We start from the raw sequence: 26,248 nt of genomic DNA on the forward strand, positions 1-26,248 counted from the left end.
ATAATTTCCAATTTATGTTATTTGGCCAAAGTACCCATGAAAACATTGCCTCCAGTTATTAAAGACACTTTTGGAGTTTATAGACTCACCCCGTTGGCTCTGCTCATGGCCTGGTAGTAGATGCTGTAGCTCTTGGCCGGTGACAGCGGAGGATTCCAGAAACCTCCATAGCTTTTGTTGTCTCCCACCGTGAATGGCTGCACCACCGTGAGACTGGACGGGGGCAGTTCGGCAGCGATGTAGTACGGTGAGTCCAAGATGGATGCGTTGCGAAAGCTGACAGGGGCAGAGAAACACTCGGGGGCCTCGGAGGCGGCGCGGCGAGTCTTGGATTTGCGCTCCTCCTTCACAACGAGCTGATAGGAGCTGGAAACACAAATAAAGTCACATTGATACCTTTAGATTAAAAACATTTGTTAAAAACGCATCTTTTCTGGAGAGATGATGACCTTTATCAAATTAGAAATCGGTCAGTACATGGATCTTGGAAAAAGTTTTACACAACCTGGACTCTTTTTACTGTTCCAACCACCCAACCAAATTTAAATTATTGAAAAAATATCATCCAGTTTCTAAAATTAGGTTTGAAAATCATGAAAAAATGAGCAGTATTATTTGCTTTGACACGCTGAGGGTGTGTCTGCTGAAGAAGCTGGAACGGCCTTACAGTGGCTACTATGGACACAGTTTGTAGCACTGTAATTTATAAGTGGCGTTGCGGTGAATTTGAGTTTGTAATTAATAAACAATTTTAAACAAATAAACAACTTTTCTTAAATGTGACAATCACATAAACATGCGGGGTGCCCCCCCCAACCATTTTCTAATTCAAAATAAAAATAAAATGAGTCACACTGGAAATTGTTTTTGTACTTTTAATATAAATAAGGTACCATGGTGCATAAAACGGCATCAAAGTAGAGCTTGTTTACCAAAAAAAGTGCCAGTGGAGGATCCCCCAACCCTCTGACAGAAGTCCTGGCTAAGCCCCTAATGTCCTGAAATCCTAGAAACGTCCTGGAATCCAAAAACGTACTAAAATCTTAGAAAACAAAAAAACCTAGAAATGTCCTTAAATCCTAGAAGAATAAGTGGGGCTGCTGCAAGTGGCCTCATTTTGCAAAAGTGGCCCCCAAGCTAACCAAGTTGAGATTCCCTGAAGTCATATTTACAATAATGATTTTGTCTTCTGTTTGCTAATTCACTGTAGGCCTACATGTACAATGATGTATAATGACTTTAAATGAGAGAGAAGGTAGGAATGTGTAGACGATTGCAGAGTGGGAAACATTACCTGCCACTCTGAAAAATCATATATATATATAAAAAGTTTATTTACAACAAATAAGAAAAAAGAACAGGCACAGGTGGGGAACTTTGGAGCTCTCTGTGGAGCCTGTTTCCATTAGAAGTTTCACACAGGTGCATTTTTACCTTAAAATAAGCCTAATTCAGCTAAAATGGTGATTTGCTTGATCACTACAGAGCTCTCACCATTAAAAGCTTTAATTTCCAGAGTGCTTATGTCCATTTTGGCAATAGAAGCGTTCGCGGAGGAGAGCTGAGGTCTGTAAAGAATTTCACAGAAAATGCCAACTATCCTTTAAAAAGGAGTGTGATTTCTTCCAAGGGTCACTTTGTTTTATTCCAAATGGTAGATTTTCTTTGGAAGCAAACTTCAGCTAACTTTCTTACAAAGTAGCTGGCAAATCATTTCTGCTGCTGACTCAGCAGCAAAGTACGACTCAAAAGTAAGAGATATGTAGATATATATGTGCATGTGTGCGTGTGTGTGTGCCTGTGTGTATGTGTTCTCTCTCTTTTGCACGTGTGTGTTTTTACACACACTAATAAGTCTGAATGTGTCTCTTTCTGCCTGCTGTCTGCATGGTGTCTATGTGCCTCTAAAGTATGCACTCAAGCAGGTGTGCTTGTGTGTGTGTGTGTGTGTTCTAACAGGTGTGTCAACGTGTGTCTATATACTTAATGCCACTTTGTGTGTGTGTGTGTGTGTGTGTGTGTGTGTGTGTGCGTGTGTGCGTGTGCGTGCGTGCGTGTGTGGGTGTGTGTGTGTGTGTGTGTGTGTGTGTGTGTGTGTGTGTGTGTGTGTGTGTGTGTGTGCGTGCGTGTGCGTGTGCGTGTGTGCCTTTCCATTCCACTCAGAGGCTTCATGAATGGCTGAGGGCTCCTTTAGCAGTCAGGACAAACGCAGCGGCCCTCCGCAATTACCTCCGTCCTCCACGCCAAGAACTCACTTCACAATTATACGCAATTAGGGAAATGTATGTTTCTGTGAAGGGGGCCGCGGCCAATTATCCCCAGCTCCCGTTTGGCAGCTTTCATAAAAGATAATTGCTGATGACCAAAGATGAGCATCTCTCTCTCTCTCTCTCTCTCTCTCTCTCTCTCTCTCTCTCTCTCTCTCTCTCTCTCTCTCTCTCTCTCTCTCTCTCTCTCTCTCTCATATCCATTTTAAACTAATGGCTTTCCGAGGCTGCACAGGGGATGAAGCTGAGTACAAGGGGCGAATAGGGAATTGTGTGTGTTTGGGGGTTTCAAGTGTGTGTGTGTGCATGTCTTTGGACTTACAGGTGTTCCTGTGAGTGTGTCTCTATATGCATAAGTGTTGTTTTGCTCTCTTTGTGAGGAAGAATTTGAGTTTTAGACCTCCAGGAACATCTTAGATAATGAGAACAATTTGCAGTGTGAATATTTCTGGACGGTGGGCACATTTTTTTTGCAAATTAACAACATTCTGTAAAGTAAGGATGCTTGAAGAGTGAAAAAGTTTTTTAAAAAATGAGGACAGTTCTGCTGATTCTTGTTTCTTCAAAGGGCTGTTTGATGGTTCAGACTTGGCTTCGGGGTTTGAAGTTAGAATAAAGTTTAGGTTTAGGGGCCAGTGAATGTACTACATCAAAAGAAATACTTCAATGCATTGCAGTGTGTGTGTTTATGAACATGTGTGCATGTGTATGTTATCATGTGTGAAAGGCCAACGCGTTCTCATCCTAAGTTGTCACATATTGCCGCTTTGCAGTGGACTTCTGCTATTACCCTCCAGGTTTCCTTCTGCTGTTGACATTACAGGATGCTGCTACCATGATGTCAACACAACACATGGTGGGATGATGCTGCATTAGGTTACGCTTAGACAACACAAGCATACAGCAACCAATGCCAGAACATCAACAAAAACACATGCCCAGCACTGATGATGAGGTTTAGGTAAGAAAGGCATATGGTTAGGTGTAGAAAAAAAACATCACATTCTGACAAGACGTGAACACTGGACTCGCACATAAAAAGTCCAGGGTTTGTTAGATCTCTCCACCGCCCTACAATGCCCCTTATATTATGTTAAAAGCAGTGTTTTGAACTGACGCGCTTCAGCAGTGCATCATGCTGCAGGTGCCATCTGGCCATCCGCTGGTGTACAATAACGCAGTGAATGATTCTGTCCGGCAGAGTCTCAGCTGATGCCGTCCAGTGGCATATCATGCTAACGCTAAAGCAGCGGGAGTCTGACGACTTCAGAATATGAACAGGCTGCGTACAAAATCAGCTTGGTCATTTTTTAGGGAAAGATCTTTTTTTAGTTTAAAAAACCCACACTGGTTGCACAAAAGCCACTACATAAGCCGGGACGGTTGGGTTCAATGGGACATTATTTTGACTAATAGATTTCAAGATTTGTCAACAACAGAACTTTTGCTTATCCAGCGTGGATTTGGAAGGTCCAGGATCAGATCCTTGGCACAAAAATGATCCAATTTGGTATAATTTCACCAAATATGTTTCAACACGGTGGCCGCTACCTCAAAGGCATCAAGTAGCAGTACCCAACTGATTATCTCTGTGTATATATGTTTTTCTGTAAGAAAGTGTGTAATGTGTGTTCATGTGTGCAGAGGTGTGTGTTTGTGTGTGTGTGTGGGTGTGTGTGTGTGTGTGTGTTTATGTCTGTGAGCTAATGTATGTTGACACCCACTGCTAGCCTTTACAGCTGCTTTCCTCTGTGTGCGTTTATGTGAATGCACATGTGTGCATTTGAGCATGCAAACTCATGTGTGTCTACATGTTGTGTGTGTGTGTGTGTGTGTGTGTCTCAAGCACGACAGCTGCTCCTCTTAGCAAAGCCATTTCAGTAAACATTCCTCATCTAAGCTCTTGAACTTGAGATCTGATCTCCTCAGAATAAACAAAAAAATAAATAAAACCAATTCTTGCAGAAGCATTAGCGTGCACATTAACCAACAGATGCCTTTTCCCTGCTTCCCCCCGTACATCTGTTGGCACTTAAAACATGTAATACTTGCACAAAACACACATAATGAGCAAACACGTTAAGGGGCTTATCTCGGGTTGATAAACACATAAAGATGTTAGTGATTGGAGTGCAGCCTAATTCAGCACGAGATATATTTGCCATGCGTGGGTGATAAATGGCGAGATATGGTATGGGATTTACAGAAATTAACAGTAAACCACTGACCCACGCTCACATTTCTCAAATCCATTTCCCCAAGTACAAATTGAAGTGATATATATTCTCCACGCACCCTTGTCGAAGCTGTATTTCCCTAAAGGCAACCGCAGAATTATGTTCTCCCCTGCACCAATGAAATGGATGGGATCACATGTTCAAAGTGAACTTTTAATTAAAAAACACGCCGGCTGAAAAAATGAGATGGGGGAGAGGAATGAATTAGCTATGTGTCCATTTTTAAAACAAAACCAGTGGGTGCAGCGGACTGGAAGAATTTAACTTAAGCGTGTCTTTGTGTTTTTTCTTACTTTTTCCTTTCAGTTAATATAGAGACAGAAATACTCATGAATGATGTAAACCTGCAACTGCAACACCTCTCACAAGCAATTTAATCCCTTGAAACCAAAGCAAATTGTTTTGATTTCTCTAAAAACCACAGAAAAAAAGGCAATGACAAACTCTGCAAGAAATGGTCCACAAACTTCAAGAAATAAGTATAGGTGATGAAGAAAATCACCTGAAAATTTGTTTTATAAAGGGTGGAGAATTATTATAAAAATAATCCAAATCTAGGGAAAAAATGTCCAGAAAAATATATTTATAATCAATAATTATATAATTAAAACTGTGTCACAGAAAAAAAAATATCTAAGCTTTCTTTGGGTCACTTGAAACCAGAGCAAATTGGTTTGATTGCTTGTAAAAACATGGGGGAAAAGGCACTGACCAACTATGCAGAAATGTCCCACAAACTGCAAGAAATAAGTAAAAGGTGACAAAGAAAATCGGCTGAAAATTAGTTTTAAAAAGGGCAGAAAATTATTCGAAAATTGAAAAATATTGAAAAAAAAAAAAAAAAAATATATATATATATATATATATATATATATATATATACTTTTTCTTTATTTTCTGCACTTTACTTTTTGGGTCATTTACTTGTGTGTTTTTGTTTTTGACTTTTTTTTCTTTTCTTATTTTCAGGTTATTTTTTGGGCCCTGTCTTGTTAAGTTGCTCATGTCTTCTGCCCATGTTTTTGCAAACAAATTAAACCATTTTGCTTAGGTTTCAAAGGGTTAAATGAGTGCATACAAAGTTTCCAGAGCTGATTTATGAACTGCAAAGAATGTATGCAAGTGTTGTTATGCTGTATGCCACGTATGTGTTTATGTGACCAAAACTGCATGTTTATTTGTGCATTATGTGAAAGAATTGCCAATCCCTCACCCGAAAAACATTTTTTTTATCCCCTTCTGCAGACAAGCTGTTGGCAGGGTGCTTCAGTTAAAGCAGTCAAAGTGATCGGGCATTGATTGCCAAATTACCATCAGACATTAAGACCTGTCATGTTCTTTTGGAGTTGCATCTCCATTAGGCAGCAACCAAAGCTACGAGACGCAAGTGACTTACGACAAGAAGATTTAATGCCAAATTTATTTAAAAAAATGAATTCCTATTCTCTGAGTTCCTTTGCATATAAATTGGACTTATATGTGTGAGTGATTTTAATGGCTTTAAAAGAGACCCTTGAGGAAGAAGAGGGAGAGTAAAGTGGATGGAAAAGGGGGGAAGAAAGAGGGAGGGGAGGGGAGAGGAGAGGAGAGGAGAGGAGAGGAGAGGAGAGGAGAGGAGAGGAGAGGAGAGGAAATGATAGGGATGAAAGTAGGCGGGATGTTCGGAGAAAACAAGTAGGTAGGAGAAGAGGGAGGAAAATAGGAGGAAAGAAGAGATAATAGAAGAAAAGACAGGAGTACATGACAGAAACTTATATAAAAAGAAAAACGCATAAGATAAAATACAGGTAAGATATTACCTGATAGGTGCGCCACGTGATTGGGCGGGCTTTAGCAGGATGGTGATGGTGGTCTCTGTCTCGTTCAGTGGAGCCTCAGACTCGTACTCTGGCATCATGGGGGCTGATGGTCAAAACAAAAGAAAAACATAAGTATTAAAGTTGCAAAAATTAAAATGTAAAAGCACCATTTACTGAATGACGGCATGTCCAGGTAGCCGCAGTTCACTGTACAGCACAATAATGACATTTACTGTAGCTGAACACACTGACCCCGCACATTCCTTTCGAACTCTCAACCTTTCATTTTATTTGCCAAAAATGTTGTTTTATTAAGCATTCATTTGTATTAAAAGCCCCTCTTAGGAGTCGCATGTCCAGGCTGGTACATTCTCATTCCCAGGGCATCAAGTGTGGATGCTTTCTCATGCCCCTCAACACGTGCAGCCTTCTGAGTCTTTATGATATGCACCAGGCTTTCAGATAATTCGTGTATGAACCTATCTGCAGCAAGACTTGAGACGGTGTGCAACTGACATTGTACAAACAGCTAGGAAGTTAAACTGGGGTGGGAGGGTGAGGGAGGGCTGAGTCAAGCAGAGTGAAAAAGTATAAAGCTCAGATCATCTCTCTGTCCACACTGCTAGCGAGAAATTTGCTGCGACAATTTTGGAAATCTGAGAACCCACTGGCATTTGACATGTGGCTGAAGGCCGAGGAGTACAATTAGAGAAAATAAGTTTTACTATGTCAAACAGGGAGAAACTCGTGAATGAGAAAATCTGGCAACCGGTTATTAATCTGTTTAGAAAATTGAATTAAACGGTTAATGGTCCAACAGGTTAACTGTATAAATGTGTCATAAGTCAATAACCTGCAACTCATGTGATGACGTATGTCTTTTTTTCTGGTCTGTGTTACCACCAATGTCCTGTTTTTTCACATTTTTTTTTTGTTGTTGTTTTTATTAAATTGTTGTGGTTATTTTTGTATTTGTTTGTTTATGCATTCGCTTGGTGTTTTTTTCATTGTGTTCTTATACTGCTCTATAAAATCAATAAATAGGTATTAAACAAAAAGAAATGAAATCAACAAACCCGTTCTGGCTCTGATCTTTTGTTTTGACAGTATCATATCCTGACAACAGTGATCTTATCCGGCGCCGTTAAGAGCAACAAAAAGATGGATGCACGCTTCCCTCCGCAGACATTCCATTAAATTCAAGTTTTTAATTTCACATTTGTCATGCCCTCATATTGAAGGTGCAGCATCAGCGCCTGTCTGAGTAAAACATCAACACTTTTCCCCCTGATTGGTGTGGCATTTAGGTTATTAACGCGAGCCCAACCCCTCCTCCTGTGTACATCCATCTCTATCTGTCTGCATCGTTTAATTGAAATCTCTTCATCCTTTGGTCCCTGAATGAGATAATGAAGATTGGGGATGGCGTGACATTTAGAGGGAAACGTCTCTGTTATGTGTGGAAGTGCTACCGCATTTTTTTCCCTCCTATCAACATGTTGTTAAGATTTCAAAAGATGAAGGTGGAATGGAGGCTCTGTGGAAAGGTCATGCTAAAATCACTGAGGGTGTTGACAGATAAGACAACGCTAATAACGCGCTGATGATACATTTAGACTCTGTGCTTCAATCAGCACTTGAGAATATCAGGACTCTGGATTCAGCTGTGTAGCACATTGCACAAAGAAAGGCATACCTACTGCTCATATTTGGATTAAAGTGTCAAGATGCCAGAGTTTTAAACTGTTATATTAAAAAAACATTTCTTCATACCTCTTTCAGTATCACGGTAAAAATAGGATAAAAGGGTCCTGTGTTTCTATCAGTAATGTCGATACAATCCAATGTATAATTAATGGAGTTCATTTTAACCCTTTGAAACCTGGATCAACATCGCTTTTTTCTTGTGCTGCATGCAGACACCTTTCACATGTAAAACCTTTGGATTGTAATAGTTAATTTAAAAACTATTTTAAAAAATTCCAGACATTGTATGGAACACAGTTATGTATAAAAATGTAAGAAGATAAAAATGCATGCATGCTGAATTTTGATAGGATGCTCCATTTTATCTTGATGTCATGTGCAGTGTAGTTGAGCAGAGAGCTGCATGAGGCACGGGAGCACATAGTTTTTCTACTGTGTGACTGAGTATAATTTAACTTTTTTCACTCAGGGTTTTAAACTGGATTACATGTCCTGTCATTTGCGTTAGCCTGAAGCTACTGTGCCTAAAGCACACCTGTGGCTTTTGTGACATTTAGAAGAAATGCCACTGATGTCAAAAATTCTAAAGAAATTAAATAGAAAAAAAAATGTTTAAAAATATATATAAAGATAAAGCTTGGATAAAATCTCAATAATTATAAATATGTCCACTATTTACAATAATCGTACTAATATGATTACAATCATGTTACAGAATTATAATTCTTTTTCAAGTTTTTTTTTTAATAAATGTCCTTATTTGCTTCTGACTTCCCTTTTTGTATTTTTAGGTAATTTTCTTGTACTTTTTGAAAAATATAATTTTTTTGCAAATTTTTAGGTCATTTCTACTTTATTTTCCTATCACCTTCTTCCCGTACTTTTGAAAATAACAAGTTAATTTGCTCACATTTCAAGGGGTTAAACATGTGGTGTCAAAATAACATATGAGTATCAATATTTTTGAATACCGTGATTTGGGTTTAATCCACTTTGGGAACCATTATTAGACTGAAAACATATTTCCCAGGGGGTTAAATGTGATCAGTGTAGCATTTTAATCTCATCGACACTTGTGAGTGAAAAAAAAAAGTGAAATTAAAATAAAAGTGCTCATACGCCCGATTCCTGTAAATCCCAAAGCTTCTTGTAACAAAGCAGAAGTGGCCACTTGCTGAGGCACTAAGCAGTTTCCAGCAGGACTGAATATATGTTGCTGCATGAATATGAAAAGAGTGTCGCAGAAGAGCTCGCCAGCTCAGCGGAGCCTCACAAAAGCCACAAGGGAAGATTTTCATGCAATTATCTTTGCTTCATATCACAGGATGTGGATTAAGTTAGGATTATGTGATGAGATTAATAAACGCAGTGATAAACTCTCTTTGTGTTATAGGAGTGTATGTGCTGATGTTTCTATACTTGAAAAAGTAGATAATAACTTAAATTAAATAAAGAAAGATTTAATTGCCCAGTCTAGCTGTGAATGTCAGCTTCTAGATGTTCTTTTCATGTATTATTAAACAATTTGTAATTAATCTGTCTGCAATGTGCACACAAGACTGTGCCAGGCCTGGATTATTATTCAGGGTTCCCACACATTTTCATCTACAAAATTTCAAAACTTTTCCACGACTTTTCATGGACGTGTAATAAAATTCAATGACCAATCACAGCATATAATATGAACATGGGAAGGGGGTTAAAAAAAATTATCAAAAACTTCAGAATGTCCAAAAAAGTACATTGATAATTACTATAATTTTCTATTTGAATTTATGTTGCAGAAAAAAGTAATATATATTTTAAAAATAATAATTTTCTATTTTTGGGGGTCATTGTCTTGTTTATTTTTGTTTTTTACTCTTTCTTTTTTTGCTTATTTTCAGGTTATTTCCTTTTCCGTTGCTCGTTTGTCTTCTCCCCATGTTTTTGAAAAAAATTAAAAACCAACTGCACTAGGTTTCAAGGGATTAATGGATTAATGTTACCTATTCCCACAGAGAAGTAAGCGCACATTAAATATATTTGCCTTTGATTAAGAAGAGCGTCCCTTTCCTTTGTCGTAATCCATTGTTTACACTGTAAAGCAGTTATCCACATATGCTAAACATTTAACAGAAATGCCATCATGTTGTGGAGCAAAACACGTAATGACAGCTCCTGTGATGGTCTAAGTTTTATGCTGATTTTCTTTTTTCTGACTAATTTCATGCAAATAACACGAGTAAAACACGCCAAGACAGAGCAAATCTTTGCAGGGAAAACATGTGTATAGAAGCTTGTGAACCCAATGCATTTGTGAATTTAATCTGACCCTATCTGCACTGGCACACCCGAAAGTTCATAAAAGACACAGCTCATCACAAGTAACGCAAGTAACATCTTTCACACACAATTTATGATTTTTTTTCCCCAAACAGCACAGAATTTTCTGTGTGCCTACAAAATAAAGTTGCATTTAGGATTTTGAGGACTCTTGGATTAGACCTTCACTGAGTGTCTCTGCTGATATACTGTTAAAAAAAACACACACAGCTAAAGGTCACAACTGCCTCGATGAGGAGGAAAAAGAAATAGCAACACCTGTGAAGGAAAGACAATCAGATATGCCATTTTGGAAGGAGCTACTAAAGAAAAGTAAAAAGAAAATAATTGAGAGATAGATAGAAAAACAGGAAAAGCAGTGGAGACAGTGAAGAGGAAAGTGAGAAGCAAAGCAGCAGAGAGACAGAAAAACAGTTAACTAAAGCTGGAGAGACAGACAGGCTGAGTCAGAGCAATACAGAGCAAAGACAGACATGCAAAGAAAGCAAAAGTGAGGGTTTTTTCTATTTTGCGTCAGTCATTCTGTCATTTAAACAACAAAGAACCCCTCTCACAAAACAGTTGGAATAAGAAAAGAGTGGCCCTCTTGTCCCAGAATAAAGACATGCATCAACATGTGAGGTCATTTCACATTTCTTGCCACGAAAAAGATGATTGTTTTCCTTTTTTTCCCGGTGACATTTTCTATGGGCCGAGGCAGGTGACATAAACAGAGGGTTGCAAATGGAGAGGAAAAGTCAGACAGATATGAAAACGGTCACTCAGACGGACAAAGACACAAACAAAAACACAGACTGGCACATTCACGGAGACACTGAGTGACAAGCCAATGCACCACCTGCCAGACAAACAAGCCTCCGTCTCCTCCTTCACCTGCTATTATTGTCATAATAGGCATGAGTGTGACACATCTTTGTGTGATTAGAGAGGAATGATCAAATACTATGTGCCAGAAATGAAAGGATACACAGATTGACAATTAACACTTTTTAAAATAATTATCGCGTCAAAACACAAACAAGTATTTTTACCTGCTATCTTGGTGGTGATGCGGGTGGTGACAGGCGGGCCGAAGCCTTTGTTCGTGGACGCTTTGAGGGTGAAGAAGTAGGTGGTCCCTGGGTAGAGACCTACAAACAGGTGATGGGTCTCATTCCTCAGCTTGAACACCCGTCCCCTCTGGGTTGTCAGATCAGCGCTGGGGTCCAACGAGCTCAAAGCCTTGTAGGTAATCTGGAGGACAGACAGAAGACACACAGTTTTACACACTTCATCTTTATTCTGTTTCATGTTACATTACTTATCTTGTTTGATTGATTACAAATTAAAACGTTTATTTTATTGCAGCCTTTATACAGTAGTTTTATCACTTGTAATCCAGAGTTCTCAAACTTAATATTCAAAGGATCTGATTTCTATTCAAGGCCAAAGGTGCGAAATGATTGGTTATAAGCAAGTGACTTTTATAACCTGAATATAACTCAGAAGCAACATACATTAAAGTTTAACCCTTTGAAACCTGGATGGACATCATATCTCTTGTGCTGCGTTCAGATGCCTTCACAAGTAATAAAAACGCAATTAGCAACTTGGCAAACAAATTCACACAAACTTCAAGACATTAGTAGAAAATTATTTTTTTTAAAAAGCAGGGAAAATGTCTGAAGAACCACAGTATCATATTAATATATTTTAAATTATTTTACAGAAAAATTAACATTGTTAAAAATACTTTTGTCTGGTCATTTCTTTTATTTGAACTTTCGTTTTTTGTTTTATTCATTGTTTTTGTTAATTCTCAGGTTATTTCTCTTGTACTTTTACTAACTCTTTTTTTTCATGCAAATTCAGTTTCACAAAAAATCCCATTAACAAATGTCCAAGTGTGCCCCACACCCGTCCCAGCTCCCATCATCCCCTGTACATGAATTAAAAAAAAACAAATAAACTATAATAATAACAATAATAATAATAATAATAATAATAAAATAACATAAAAATGAAAATATATATATATAACAATATCTTTAATTAAGCCAATTTGTCCAGGTTTCAAAGGGTTAAGGCAGTCTGACACAGGTACCCAGACTAAGTAGTTGTTGTTAGCTCTTTCTCGCTGTGTCATAAATCTCACAAACAGCTTGTGTGTTGATTTTTAGGAAGATTTTAACTGTTGTCCTCACCTCTGTACCTCTGAGGATATTGCCGTTGGAAATGTGCTTTGTGTCGAAGTGGCGTTTAACTGTTTAATTTCCGCTCTCCACAACACAACTCCAACGTCTCTGTCCACTGGTCTTCGAAAACTCGTTTATTTGTTTTTTGGTCAACTTTTCTTTTCTTTGCACATTTGTATGGTAACATCCTCACCGCATTGGCGACGTCGTGTACACCGACAGAAGACGCCGAGATCTCGCTTTTTCGTGTCCGCAGGACAGAAAATAAACGCCGTGTTGGCCGCTAGCTAACTTGCTTATTTTGAACGGACGCCTGTTAGCCGACCCTTGAACTCTGACACGTGACGACTTATACGTCATACACTCGCCGTCGACGTTGCCATGACAACGACGTAAAACAGGGAAGCGATTATGTTTTAGGCTTAATCTCGGGCCGGGATCGCTGTAACGATCTCCAAATACACTATTTTACAAAACTAACAATTTATTGATGGGCATTAAACTTTTTTTAATTTTCAAATAAGGAAACGTGCACTTATTTTTTTTATTTATTTATTTATTTTTTTTTTACACTTTTTTTCATTACACTGTATTATTGAATTCCTAATACGAGGTGTGGGCTGGGTCCGGATTGACATGCCGTCTGGTCCGGATCTTGACTGGAGTTCGGATTTTGAGAATTTCTGCTCTTAATATTTAAAATATTTAGTGTGTACATTTTGTAAAAAATAAATAAATAAATGCATAATATGATATGATATATATGACATGGTATATAATAATAAGAATAAAAATAAGGATTCCTTTTATTTCTTTTCTTTTTAATTATCATTATTATTATTATTTTTTTAATAAAGGACTTCCAGGGTCCGCACACATTTTCATGGACAAAATTAAAAAAAACAACTTTTTTATCACTTTCTATTTTCCAGCCCCACTTGCGAGGCTGTCCTTTTAAAAAATGTATCAGATTCAAACTCTAAAACATAATATCAGTTTACTGGCATACAAGGTGGGAGAGCAGGAATGGAGGAAAATTAGGAAACATAAGTGATGTAAACAAAACATCACATCTAAACATGTTAGATAATAAATTTACCATCATGGTGCATTACCTGGAAGGTCATCCACAAAAGATTACTGTGATGATTTTATTATATACAACAAAATTCCACTACTTTACCAAAACTTACACTGATTTTTACTAATTACATGATTTTTCCAGGCCTAGAAAACATGATGGTGGAATTTCACAACTAATCCAGGTTTTCCCTGACCATAGGAACCGTGCACTTTGGTTAATCCTACCTGTTAAATCTCTTACTTTTAATTTTATTTTAGTGTTTTATAAGTACTCAAATAAAACTATTTTTTTATAATTTAGATTTTGTGACTAATTAAAGGCTAATTTACTCCTTACTTCACATATTTACCAAGACCCGTAAGTCTTGCTATGCAACATTACATCAGGTTTAAGTTGTTTTTATTTTCAGTCCAAAGCAAACAGAAAGCTTTACAGTTTGACCTCCCAACCACCTCCACTGTCACATCAGACAAAATCCAACAGATCAACCATCTGTTATTAAATTGTCCGTTTAACTTCACTCAAATCAATTTTGGAGTTGAAGTGATGTTTGCTCTTTACGAGAGGTCTGTGATTCTCCACATGATCGCCACTTTGAGACTGGAACAAAGTGAGCAAATTGACCCATGGCCACTAAACTGGCAGAAGCACTTCAATAGTTCTTCTGTTAAAAGAGCCGTCAATGTCTGTTGTAATGTTGCTACTGGCAAGTTTCCACAATGCACAACTGTCAATGATTGCACACGTGGAAACACACAAACACACACTCGTGGCTGAACACTGGAGGACAGCTGTCACTGTGAATGACAGTCAGCACAAAAGAGTATTGACTGGTGGGAAAAACACACATTAATCGCGATTCAACCCCAAACACATTTCAGCCCCTCATAAAGTATGTGCATTTGTGCCTCGGATCTCTAAGTGCATTTCAGTTTGTCATTCAGCCTCAAGTGAAAATAAAAATACAGGCCATAAAAATGTGGAGGCAAGGTGAGAAAATCAAGGGAGGGAGAGACGGAGAATGAATAAAAGAGACAGAAACGAAGACAGACAACATGAACGAACCAGAAGGCGCTTGGTGGAGCGGAAACCTCCACCAACGCAATTTTTTTTTTCTCCAACTTGCAGAGCCGCGGCCCTTGGAACTGTTCATGTTTCCTGTCATTTGTCTTCTGGGTTTGATTTCTTGACGAAACGCAAAATGAGGGCAGCAATGTTTAGCTGACTGCCAACTAGGAGCTCCCACAGGAAAACATTTCCACCACCGTGAGTGGAGCATCATCGCTATGGTTACAAAAACAGCAAATATCCAATAACTAAATACCCACATCCCCATCAAATTCAAACAACACTCGGCTGCACTCTAGACCAAATCCAATCTGTTGGCTAACCTCTGGGATATCTTGGGGTGAAACATAAACACATTTTCTAAGTTTAAACATAAAGCATGAGTTTGAAGAAGAGAGACACTGAGATAATCAGAGTGTGAGACAGAAAACAAGCTCTTCTAATGGACCAGTGACGAATATGCGTACCTCATTACCTTTAAAGGGATATTCCACCCAAAAATGTAAAACTGTGGAATCTGACAAGTTGATCTTAAAATAATCTAGCGATTGCCTTGAAAAAGCAATTATAATTTTTAATTTTATTTTATCTTTACTTTCTATTTAATTGTTAGGTTTACTCAAAATGTAGCTGTATTTACTTGATTTGTGAAGTTGTTGTAACTGTAACTGCAAATGCCAACTGAAGCCCGGATCATTTATCATCCACCAGCGCGATAACAGTGAGAGGTACGCAGCGCTGTTATTCATTGAATGCAAAAAAAACAAAAACATATTTGAGCGCCCAGGGAACCCCCTGTGTCCTGTCGCTTTATTGGAGAAATACCTGTCATTGCTACCACCTGATCCACTGGCCTTTATCGCTATCCGAAGCAGACAAACTACACCAACAATCTAGATAAGTTAGGGATGTAACTTTGGCAAGCGTGCATGTTCTGATCCTATAATGATCAATTTTCTCTAGCTGTCTCTTTTCAATTTATTGCTAATTTTTTGTTTGTTTGTCTGTTTTATATAGCTTGGCTACTCAGCAAGTGATAAGGCCACACAGTCACAAAAATCAGTCCCTCCGGGAATTTGTGTACTCCTTTGGGGATTGTTGCAGTCTGAAGTTCCTGGGTTGACAACAGCTTTTCTGAACATTTGTGATGTATGTTGCAATGTTTTGTTCTGTTTTTGGATTGCGGGAGCAAGTAAATATTGCAATATTAGTTGTAGGGCAAGGAGAGGCAGATCGAATCAATACGCTGTACGCAGCTCAACAATTAAATGAGATTTAACCAAATTTAAATTATTGTTCCAGTGGTTGAAAGAAAAATGCAAGGTTGTGCAGAATTCACAGAGATTGGCTCAATTTTCCTGCAAGTGTTGGAAACACAACATCTCAACATTTTGGAGAGGCTAAAAAATCATATTGGCAGCAAGTGAGAACAGTGAGGATTACAGCTGCAGATGGCAGATACATACATGACTAAAATATAACCTGCAATACAATGAGTACTTTGTTTTTCTTTCTTCTAAAATAAGGTATACTAGAGCCGTTACAGGTGAACTCCTTTAGCCGACACTTTACTTTGCATCTGTAACAATTCTAATAAATGTTTGTTGTTGTGTTAAGAATTACATCACATGGCTAAAGTACGATCATCTGGTATCAATAAATGATTGCTTTTTATTGTTGCTGTGTGTTTAAGTTTATGAAACATTACAAGGTAAACATAGTAACTGTTTTATAAAGCAATGCGCGACTTGAGGTCTTGGTTTACACAGACTTTAGAGCAGCTAAGGGGTGCTGTTAGGAAATAAAATCACTGTAAACCACGGCCTCAAGTGGCTTATTGCTTAATTGTTCTCCCTCTCGTTCACTCTTAGCTTGTGTCCCACTGACACCAAAACATGTACTGATGTGTCTAGAACTTCAGGCAACTCCATTCCTCTTTCTGCAACAAAGCTGCTTTGAAATGAATTCACAGAGAGCTGGAGAGAGTCGAGTTTGAGGCGGTGAGAAAGAGAGAAAGAGAGCCCGAGAGAAACAATATGCAGAAGAATAAGACAGAGAGACACAGGGACACATGAATGAATGCAGTCCAGGTCCTAATACACATAGATGCACTTGCATAAGCACACAATAACATAAGAGAGATTAAATTTTATGTACAAACTGATTATCTTTATGATTATGTTTAAATGCATTTGGCATTGTTGTTGCAAATTTGCAAACCAATAAAGAACTTTAAACTGAAATTGAAACAGGGAGAGAGCTTTTCAGCTTACACTGAGAGGAGCTCATACTGAGTTTTATTACATGCTTCGGTAAGAAAAAATTAAATACCCTTGTGACTGAAAGCATACTGAAATGGAAAAAATAAGAATTATAATAAAGAGGGGACTACGTCATTTGTAGAAGCAGTGAGAGAGCCAAGAGAAAGAGCGAGAGCCAAACTGAGGCTGAGAGCAAGACTGAAGAGGGAGTAAAAGCGAGAGAGCAAGAGAGCAAAACAAAAGAGTGATAACAACTGATGCAGATGGATGTCTGTGCAAAATGGGCACCTCAGAGGCTGGAGGTGATTGTGTGCGTGTGTGTAAATGTGAGAGTTTGTGGGGTGAGGCATTGGGAGGAGGATCTCGGCACTTCACACTCGTGGACGTTGTCGCGCGGCCCTCGTCGCTCCATTAGCAGACTCAAATCAAAAGCACTGACAGCTGGGCGCCTCACTTTGACTAGGCCTGCAGGCTGGAGTGGTGATGTGTAAATGTGTGACCGTGTGTGTGTGTGTGTGTGTGAGAGAGAGAGAGAGAGAGAGAGAGAGAGAGAGAGAGAGAGAGAGAGGGCAAGATAGGAAATTTAAGGTTGAAGGCGGAAGAAAGTAAAGACTCAAATAGAGAGTCCAAAAAACGAAGTGAGGTTCAGCAGAAAGACGGCTCTAATCACCAAATGTGGATTTTCTGGCTCCAGAGGCCTGAAGGGATGGAGGCGAGCAGTAAACTCAACTTCCAGGCTTGGATGCGTGATGTCACGGGGGCAACATTCATGTGTTTCATCGGCCTAAAGGCGAGCTTGACTGATGCGTCCATGCTCTTTTGTGTTATATGTGTCGTGGCATTCATACCAGTCAGAAACACATGAAGAAGAAGCTCAACAAGCATCAGTCCAGAGCAGCGGTGCAGTGTTGAATTCTTGGCCCTCCACTCTGATTTGGTGTGATAAAGATTTTATTAGACCCTGTAAATTAGTACTGTGCCCCTGGTTCAGACTTTTTTTCACATACACACTCTTCTTTTTTGTCTTAAAAGTGTTTTAAACCTAAAATAGTCTCCCACGAGCATTTTAGGATAGTTTTATAAGACAGTTTTACAAGTTATAGATAGTGTTTACAAATAATCTCAAAAAATCTGAAAATGCATACCACATGAGCCATTCACGCACACTGGTTCTCATTCCAAGCTTGTAAAATAGTGAACCTTTTTAAGTACTTCTGGTACTATACCAAAAGGTACCTTTCGCATGTGCATAAAACGCCGTTGGACAGGTGAGAATGCAGCCGGACAGAACCGGTCGCGGTGTTATTATAAGCAATCAAACGGCGTCCACCCGATACACGCACAGACGGTGTCACTCGAGAACACAGCCTGTGCAAATAACAACATAATATAAGTAGCCCAAGGGCCCCTATAGGACAGGAGGGAGGGGCTTTGGCTGGATTAGACAAACCAGGACTTTGATTCTGGAGTCTGGTGTTCATTTTCTGTTTGAATGGGTTTTTTTTCTGCACTTCTTTTCCCCGAACCTAACCATCTGAGAGGGTAGGTAAGATATGTAGACATAGCTAGAATGTTTGGCTTGATATTTTGTGATTAATGGGAACCAATTGGGCAGTGAACATGGGTGTTTGCATCATCTTCTCGAAAGTCTCAGTTTCTACCGGCCGGACTAAAACACAACCCTGGAGTTTTCAAACTAAAACAGGGCCAGTAGCATTTTCAAAGGTCTCTGTTCTAGGGCTTCAAAACGGTGGAGTAATGTGAATACAAGGCATCAACACAGCAATATTCATGAGTTTTTAAATGAAAACATATTAGTGTGGATATATCCTGTGGTTTGCTCTCAGGTCATCGTATCGTGTTAGCTTCTCCATGTTTGTCTAACTGCTGCCTGTCTGCTGATACTCACGGGACCCTGCTCTCTGGGGTATTTCCTGTAGTTGGTCTGGATTATAGGTATTTTCTCACTTTCAAGAATCACAAGAACTAGAGATTATTTCACAAATGCTGCCATTCAAATGGCTCTTGTTCAATGATTACTTTTTGCCTTGAATGGTAGGATAACTGTAGACAGACAGGAAAGAAGTCAGAGCAAGGGGAGTTGACACTCAGCAAAGAGTCATGGCCTAACCGAGTGTTTTTTGTGCTGAAACCTAACCACACTTTAATCACAGTCTTGTTGAAGCTTGAAAGAAACGTAAAGCTTTAACATATCTGCAACATAACGTTCAACTGTCACATATTGGCAGTTGCAGAAACGTGCAATGCCAACATTTTGTCTGGCGTTAAAGATTGGCACAGGTCAGAGTTATAATGAACTTAATGGATGGTTGTCCCCAAATGTGTCACTTTTGTCGCTAATTTCAAGCGGGACTCACATTGTCCCCAGTCTAAGTGTTTGAAAGCCATCATCTTTTAAACAATGGATTCAGGAGGTGATGTCATTGTTAAAACCAGATCAGATATAGTGTTTGTGGATCACGCCGAAGGTGTAATGAAACCTGGTCACCTTTCTTTAGCTATTTTGAAACCTTGTGGTTTGAACAATTTGTAGCTTTTATATATGAATTGGTTCATTCACGTATTGAACATGCATAAGTCAAGACTGGTTTCCTCTGTTTGTCTGTTTTTGTTTGTTTTTCTTCTTCGTTTTATCAACAAATTACATTCTAGGAATCCTTCTGCGTCTGCTTTTTATGTTCCAGGATGCAGCTACTGTCATGTCAGCAAATGTACATGGTTGGGTTGGATGACAATGCATGTGGTTATTTTTATAGGCAACACAAGCACATGGCAACCAACACCAATTTACAAAAAAAAAAAAAAACACATGCTGGCATGGATGGTCTGGAATAGGAGAAGGTGGCACATGGTAAGGTGTAGAAAAAACAACGCTGGACTCCTGCATCAAAGTCCAGCTTTGTTTGACCCATCCATCTCCCCTCCTGCCGGTTCTATAGGCGCCCTCGTGCTTCCTACATCCCGTCATGACTGGTAACGTTTCAACCTGATGCCTTTCTGCTGTGCGGCACCACACTTTAAATGGTTGAATCATTGTTCTGTTTCTTCTGGTGTGTCTTTGTCCATGTTTGTGGAGTACCAAGAGCCTTTCAGATCCAATCTATGTTGTCATTAAACTAAAATATTCATATAAGATCAACTGTGGCTCATCGAGTTCATTCTATTATTCATCAAAATAAAGACTGACCAAGAGAGCAAGTTTTTTTTCCACATCAGTTAGTATTCTGTTCTTTTGTTTCAGCCTTTGCACTGAGAAAGTAAAACGATGATGAGAAGTTTTCATCTCCACTTTTCCCGGCACTTAACTCCCGGGGTACCACACAGACAGACAACTAAACGCCACTCAGATCGAGGAACTTGGGACACAACCTTTAGCCAATAGAAGGCGGCGGTGCAAAATGCAGCAGAGAGCCCTCGACAGAGAAGCAGCCTCGCCTTTCACAGGCAGCTGACGTCTCCCAGGCCTGAAAGTTCGCCTGGCTGGCTGAATAAAACATGTTAAATCAATAGCTATTTATACAGACTGGGACTTAGGGGCTGGAACAATAAAATATCATCTATTTCATCTACGCTGCAGTTTTGGTTTGCACATCGATGGCTGTTATTTTATAAGTCATGAATGGCTCTCTATATTTTTATGGGCTGTTCGCTCTCTCGCTCTCCCTCTCTCTCTGACTTTACTCTTGACTTACTCACTCACTCTTTCTCTCTTTACTCTCTCCATGGAGCTCGGTCGGCGGCTCTCTTTCTTTGTTTTATCGCTCTTTTCACGAAGTTAAGTATTTTTTGTTCTCTATTTCTCCACTATTTCCTCAATTTTTCATCTCTTTCTTTCTCGCCACGCGTGATCTACTCACCCATTCCCTCTCTCGCCCTTTCAAAAGGAGGAGTTTGGGTCATAAACCTCAGGTGTTCTCTCGCTTTTTCACAGTCTCTCCCTTTTTGTCACCACTCCTCCCTTCCCTCTCTCTCTCGCTCTCTCACTATAGTTGATGTACTTGGAATCGGTAGAGCCATAAAGCTCAGGTTGTTTTATTGGTCAATGAAAAGGCAGGCGCACAGCGGGGCAGTGCATCTTGGGTAATAGAGTGCGAGTCCGTGAGGGATAACTCACCGGCAGGAGGGTGTATGTGTGAGTATGTGTGTGTGATTGAATTAGTGCGTATGATGGAGAAAGCGAGAGGTTAGTAATAGATAGGTGAAGAAAAGGGGGGTAAAGATATCGGGAAATTCTTGAAGAGAGAGAAAGAAGAGGAAGAGAGAAAAATAAAAGATAAATGTAAAGAAAAAGGGATGGTCAACAGGTCAGTTGACAGATGATAAAACAGGCACCACACCTTGAATTTTCAGGCTTTTAAGTTGTAACTGGGGGCTTTGATAGTGGTTAATAAATATTTTACAAATGCTTTATAAATCAGTTAGAAGCCATTAATGAGAACAACTGTTGCTCTACCGCGTTGTGAGAGATTTCTGGCTGGTGTTTCTCCATCTCTATTTAATCTCTCATTAAATCATAAAAAACCCTTCAGAGCAATATTAACATCCTATCATCCTATAAATATCCAGCCCGTTCTCATTCTAAAGTCGTCAAATATTGCCGCTTTTACAGTGCTTTCAGCATAATGTCAGCCCATGATAGACCGCTGGACGGTGTTGCCTGAGCACGCGGTTGAAAGGAAGTGGTCACAGTGTTATTATATACTGGAGCACAAGGGTTCTTATAGGGGCGGGCAGGAGGTGGAGGTGGATGGATCAAACAATCCCGGGACTTTCATACAGGATTCCAGTGTTCACTTCCCATCTGAATGTGATGCTTTTTTTCAACACCTTAACATGTGACTATTTTGCCTAATTCTAACAATTCATGCCAGCATGTGCTTTTGTTGACGTTGGTTGCCATTGTGTCGTTTTGACATAACCATGTGCAGTGTAATACCACCATGTGCATTTATTGACATCACAATAGTGCCATCTCAAAATGTCTACAGCAGAAGGATCCCTAGAACATAAAATGTAGACGTGGAAGTCCACTGCAAAATGGCAATATGTGACGACTTAGGATGAGAACATGTTGGAAAACAACGGTGTATCACAACGGTGTATCAGACAGTGTGTCTGCACTGGGGACAATGAGCGACAGTTTGTCAGAATTGACAGATCTGTGAAGCTATAGCTGTGATGAGAAATTGTGTTGGCCTTTATACTATTCGGCAGATCAATTGGAGCACCTTATCGGGGGTGTTCACTTTCTAGTCTTTGCTCTTTCCAGACTCTGGCTGCCTAAAGTAGAGATACAGTAGTTGGGTACTTAGGTATAGGGAGATTTTATATAACAGTGATGCTAATCATTTGAGTGGAAATACTGAATGTGTACTACCCTAGACCTGATGACCTACTGTATAAACCCTTATTGATGACTTTTTTACCATCAGTACTAACTTTATACTACGTCTTTCCAAAAAGGCAAAGCAGGTGTCATGCTGAAAGATGAGGCAAATGTATTTTTTACAACCTGTCAGTACAGAAGCTATAATAAAGCATTATAAAGGGCGCCGTATTGGAACAAAATCCCAGAAACAGCGTGTCCTCACAGGTGTGTATGAATGTCGTGTGCCCACATATCGCTGTGTGTGTTTGTCCATGCAGGAGATTGATGCTGGTTAGTATTAGAAGCCCTAGGTTTTACCTAGCAGCCCTCTTCATCAAACACACCACAGCTGCAGCATGTGTGTCTGTGTGTGTGCGTGTGTGTGTGTGTGTGTGTGTGTGTGTGTGTGTGCGTGTGTGTGTGTGCGTGCCCTGCTGGGCCGCAGCGTTTTGAGCTACAGCCGAGCTTTATGGAAATAAACAATGTTTACGAGGCGCCGTTGTGGGATCGGTGTTGTAGAAATGCTATTTCAATTCAGTTTTGTCATTTTCCATTTTTTATTCTCTGTGCTCCTTTTTGTTTTATTAGAAAATATGCAGTAGCTTCATTCCTCTCTATCTCAGTGTTTCTGTTTTCTGTCGTGTTGAATTAAATAAGAAGTGTGTGAGGTGTTTGTTCTTTCTGCTCTGTTTTTTTTGCTAGCATTCACTTGGGTGGAGTTTCAAATTGTTTACCACCTCTCTTCCTTCATTCAGTAGATGCTTTCACTCAGAGCAGATTAAAGCAGAAAACAAAGGTTTGACTTACTGCCTGTATCTATCTGTTGTCCACTTTACAATCACAGAGCCTGAGACTGTAAAATATTATCCGTTTAATCTATCCTAACCATCAATGATGGTTCCTAACTCTGGATTTTGATGGACAACATATGCACTTTTTCTCTTTTTATTTTGTTTAATCTTTTCTGTCACGCTCTCAGTCTCATATAACCTTTGTGTCTTCTTTTTTTTCCTCGCTTTTATTTGAAGTGGAAATTTGTTTATTCCTTAAACTGGCTTGCAAGGACCTTCACTGTGCATTTTTAGACTAATAATAAACCTTTAGTTGTTTCTTCCTGATGAAAGTGATTCTATTTAAATGGGTTTTGTCTTAAAATGCAATAACAAACTTCAAGATGATACAAATAATACATGAGTCACTATACCTGACATTTGAAGGAACAGCAACAAAAATCAGCTCTTGAAAGGCAGGAAACAGCATATTTAGGTGCTTCATTCTCTGAGCTGATGTTCTAAAATTAAGTGCGAGTGTCTGATGGCCTGCCAGCAAGGCTGCAGGATTTCAGGCTATGATCCGGTTCACGAGGGACTAACAGGCGTGCGATGTAGGAAATAGAACCAACATTTTTTTGTTCTGAAAACCAAAATGTAGGAATGAATTGTTGCATCTGAGAATCTTTCTTTCTGCCGTCTCTGACCTCTTAAAGGGCCACTGTGCAGGATTTAGAGGGATATATTGGAAGACATGGAATATATAAAAATAAGTATGTTTTCTGTGTATAATCACCTGAAAATAAGAATTGCTGTGTTTTCTTTACTTCAGCATAAGCAGTTTATATCTACATAGGGACCTTGTCGAAGGATGTTGCACCGCCATGTTTCTACAGTATCCCAGAATGGACAAACTAATCATTTGCTCTATAGATCGGGCAATTCACGTTTTCACATAAGCCAACACAGGTAGCAGCCCCTCTAAGAGTATTGAAAATACACAGACTTTTAATGTGAAATTGCTTTACTCATAAAGTATGTTTTAGGGCTGTGTTCGACTCAGAATTATGCCAGTTAAATCAGATTTGGCTGTTAAATACGAATATTCAACAGTTCCTTTTTATCATTTTTAAGTTTGAATGGAGCTCAGCGGGACGTTCAGACATCACAGCAGCAATCACGTAATATATTAAACAAGCAAAGTGCACTAACGACGGATCGCAAATGTGCAGCAACATTTTTTTGCCGACACCAGATATCAAACAAAAGCCGGAGATCATGTGCAGTATTAAGTTGCTGTGAGCTGTAATATCAGCATTTATAATCAGAAAGTCTCTCCTCTCTCTTGTTCTCTACAGCTGCCTGTGTGTCCACTGCAGCTCTCATTACCAAAGAGTAATGTAAAAGACAAGAGTGTTCACTTTGCAGCAAAATCTGGGGACCAAAACGTACCCGGAAATACACTGCAATGTTTGGTTTAATGCAGCTTTATCCCTTTATCCAAAACATGCTCTGCCTAGAGGGACAAAGTAACCTTAACCTTGACCCAGACCCTGCATGACACACTGACGAGGGGAAAAAAAACATTCTCCTGAGAGGGACGGAGTAACCTTGACCTTGACCTTGACACTGCAAAGCACACTGAAGAGGACAAACCCTGGTATTTATACTGGTTTAAATCACTGGATCTGTTTGCTTTGCAAAGGAGGAGATCTTTGCAGTTAATTCAGCTCTTGATAACTCCCTTACATGGGCTAGCTGCCCTGTCTGCCATTTTAGTGGTTTAAATCACCTGGCGGGGAGGAAAAAACCTCTGCAGATAATTCAGCTGCTGGTTAAAACCTCCTGAACAATGAACACAACACAACAACGAATTCTAACTAGTAGAAGTTTCAGCAGGTCCTGCAGTCCTCACCACTACATGCCAACAAAACCACCTAAATCGTACACACTGCAACTTTAAGATGATGTCACAACCATCAAGACAAGTTTGGAATTAAACCCATTTGTGATAGTCGTCAATGAGACAGCTGTGCCAATTCCAGCACAGCCTGTACGTCTAACATAATAAATACAATAACCATCTTCCCCCGAGTTTTGACAACTACTATCCTGCCATCCTGCCTCTGAATGCATCTAAAGCAGTAGGTTAAAGTCATGAATAACAGAGTAAGAAGGGAAAACCCTGACGTCTCACATCTATTCTCAAACTGTAGTTTGACATGTCCTGTCCTACTCGTTAAGACTGTCTCCAAAATGAAAAGAGACTATTTCCCGCCCTCCAACGCATGAAAAAGAGGATTTTCTGAATATATTTTCTAAAGTTCCAACATGCAAAATAAATAATGCCTTTCCCGTGATGTTGACAACCTCACACCTGCCCTCAAACACTTTCCACTCACTCTGTCAAGGCTCAAAACACATAACCCTTTCTATTTCTTTGCACCTTGAAATCTGCAACCCCCAAGACAGGAAGACATTTAACATCGCTTTTTAACAGTTGAAATAAATAAAAAATGAACTCTCTTCTTCACCTCCTCCCTCGCCCTGTAACTTAGTAGGCAGCTATTGTTTTGAGTTCCAGCATTTCTGTTTTTAGAAGTTACCACTTGGGACGAGCTGTTCTCCTACTTCTCGGCTTAAAATGTCAAGACATTCTGGGTCACTACGAACACAAAGACGAAATCACACACAAAGACTAATACCAGGACACGTGCGCACACACAAATTCAAAGATGTATACATGCAAAAAATCCACACAATGCACACGAGAATGCACACAAACACAAATGGGATCTTTGGTGTTTTCCTTATCCCTCTTTCCTATTGTTCCCAAAGAGATAAGCTAACCGGAGAAAAAAATCACAGCACACAATAGTTTGCTAAAATTTCGTGGCCATGCTGCGTCTATTGTTATCGACTCTTGATAAGCAAACAGAAGTGAGACAGAGAAACAGAAGGACAGAGCGGGATGAGGACTAAATATAGCCTGATAGAATTTCCAGGCCATAGTATTGTTCTGGCTGAGATAAATATACACAAGAGAGAGGGATGGAAAGGGACAAAGAGAGAAAGAGAGATGAGCAGAAGACTAACAGTAATCTCGCTTCATAAATAGCTGCGCTGTTAATCACTGACAAAGGCCTCAATCACTAAATCAGGCCGTT

The 26,248-nt window shown here is 39.4% G+C and overlaps 1 protein-coding gene across 13 annotated transcripts in view; it reads right to left on the bottom strand.

Moving 5' to 3' along the window:
* The window catches only part of ptprt (protein tyrosine phosphatase receptor type T), a 475,570-nt gene that overhangs the window by 218,295 nt on the left and 231,027 nt on the right, over window positions 1–26,248 (bottom strand). For all 13 annotated transcript variants that reach the window (XM_088070228.1, XM_088070218.1, XM_088070225.1 and 10 more), the window contains exons 12-14: window positions 11,367–11,568; window positions 6,304–6,406; window positions 90–366 (exon numbers count right to left, since the gene is read on the bottom strand). In XM_088070228.1, coding sequence (XP_087926354.1) covers window positions 90–366; window positions 6,304–6,406; window positions 11,367–11,568 — 582 coding nt within the window. The remainder of the gene's footprint in view (window positions 1–89; window positions 367–6,303; window positions 6,407–11,366; window positions 11,569–26,248) is intronic.

The sequence above is a fragment of the Plectropomus leopardus genome, chromosome 2, assembly GCF_026936395.1.
Source record: "Plectropomus leopardus strain MGB_pleo_1.0 chromosome 2, ASM2693639v1, whole genome shotgun sequence".
In the NCBI taxonomy this organism is placed as follows: Eukaryota; Metazoa; Chordata; class Actinopteri; order Perciformes; family Serranidae; genus Plectropomus; species Plectropomus leopardus.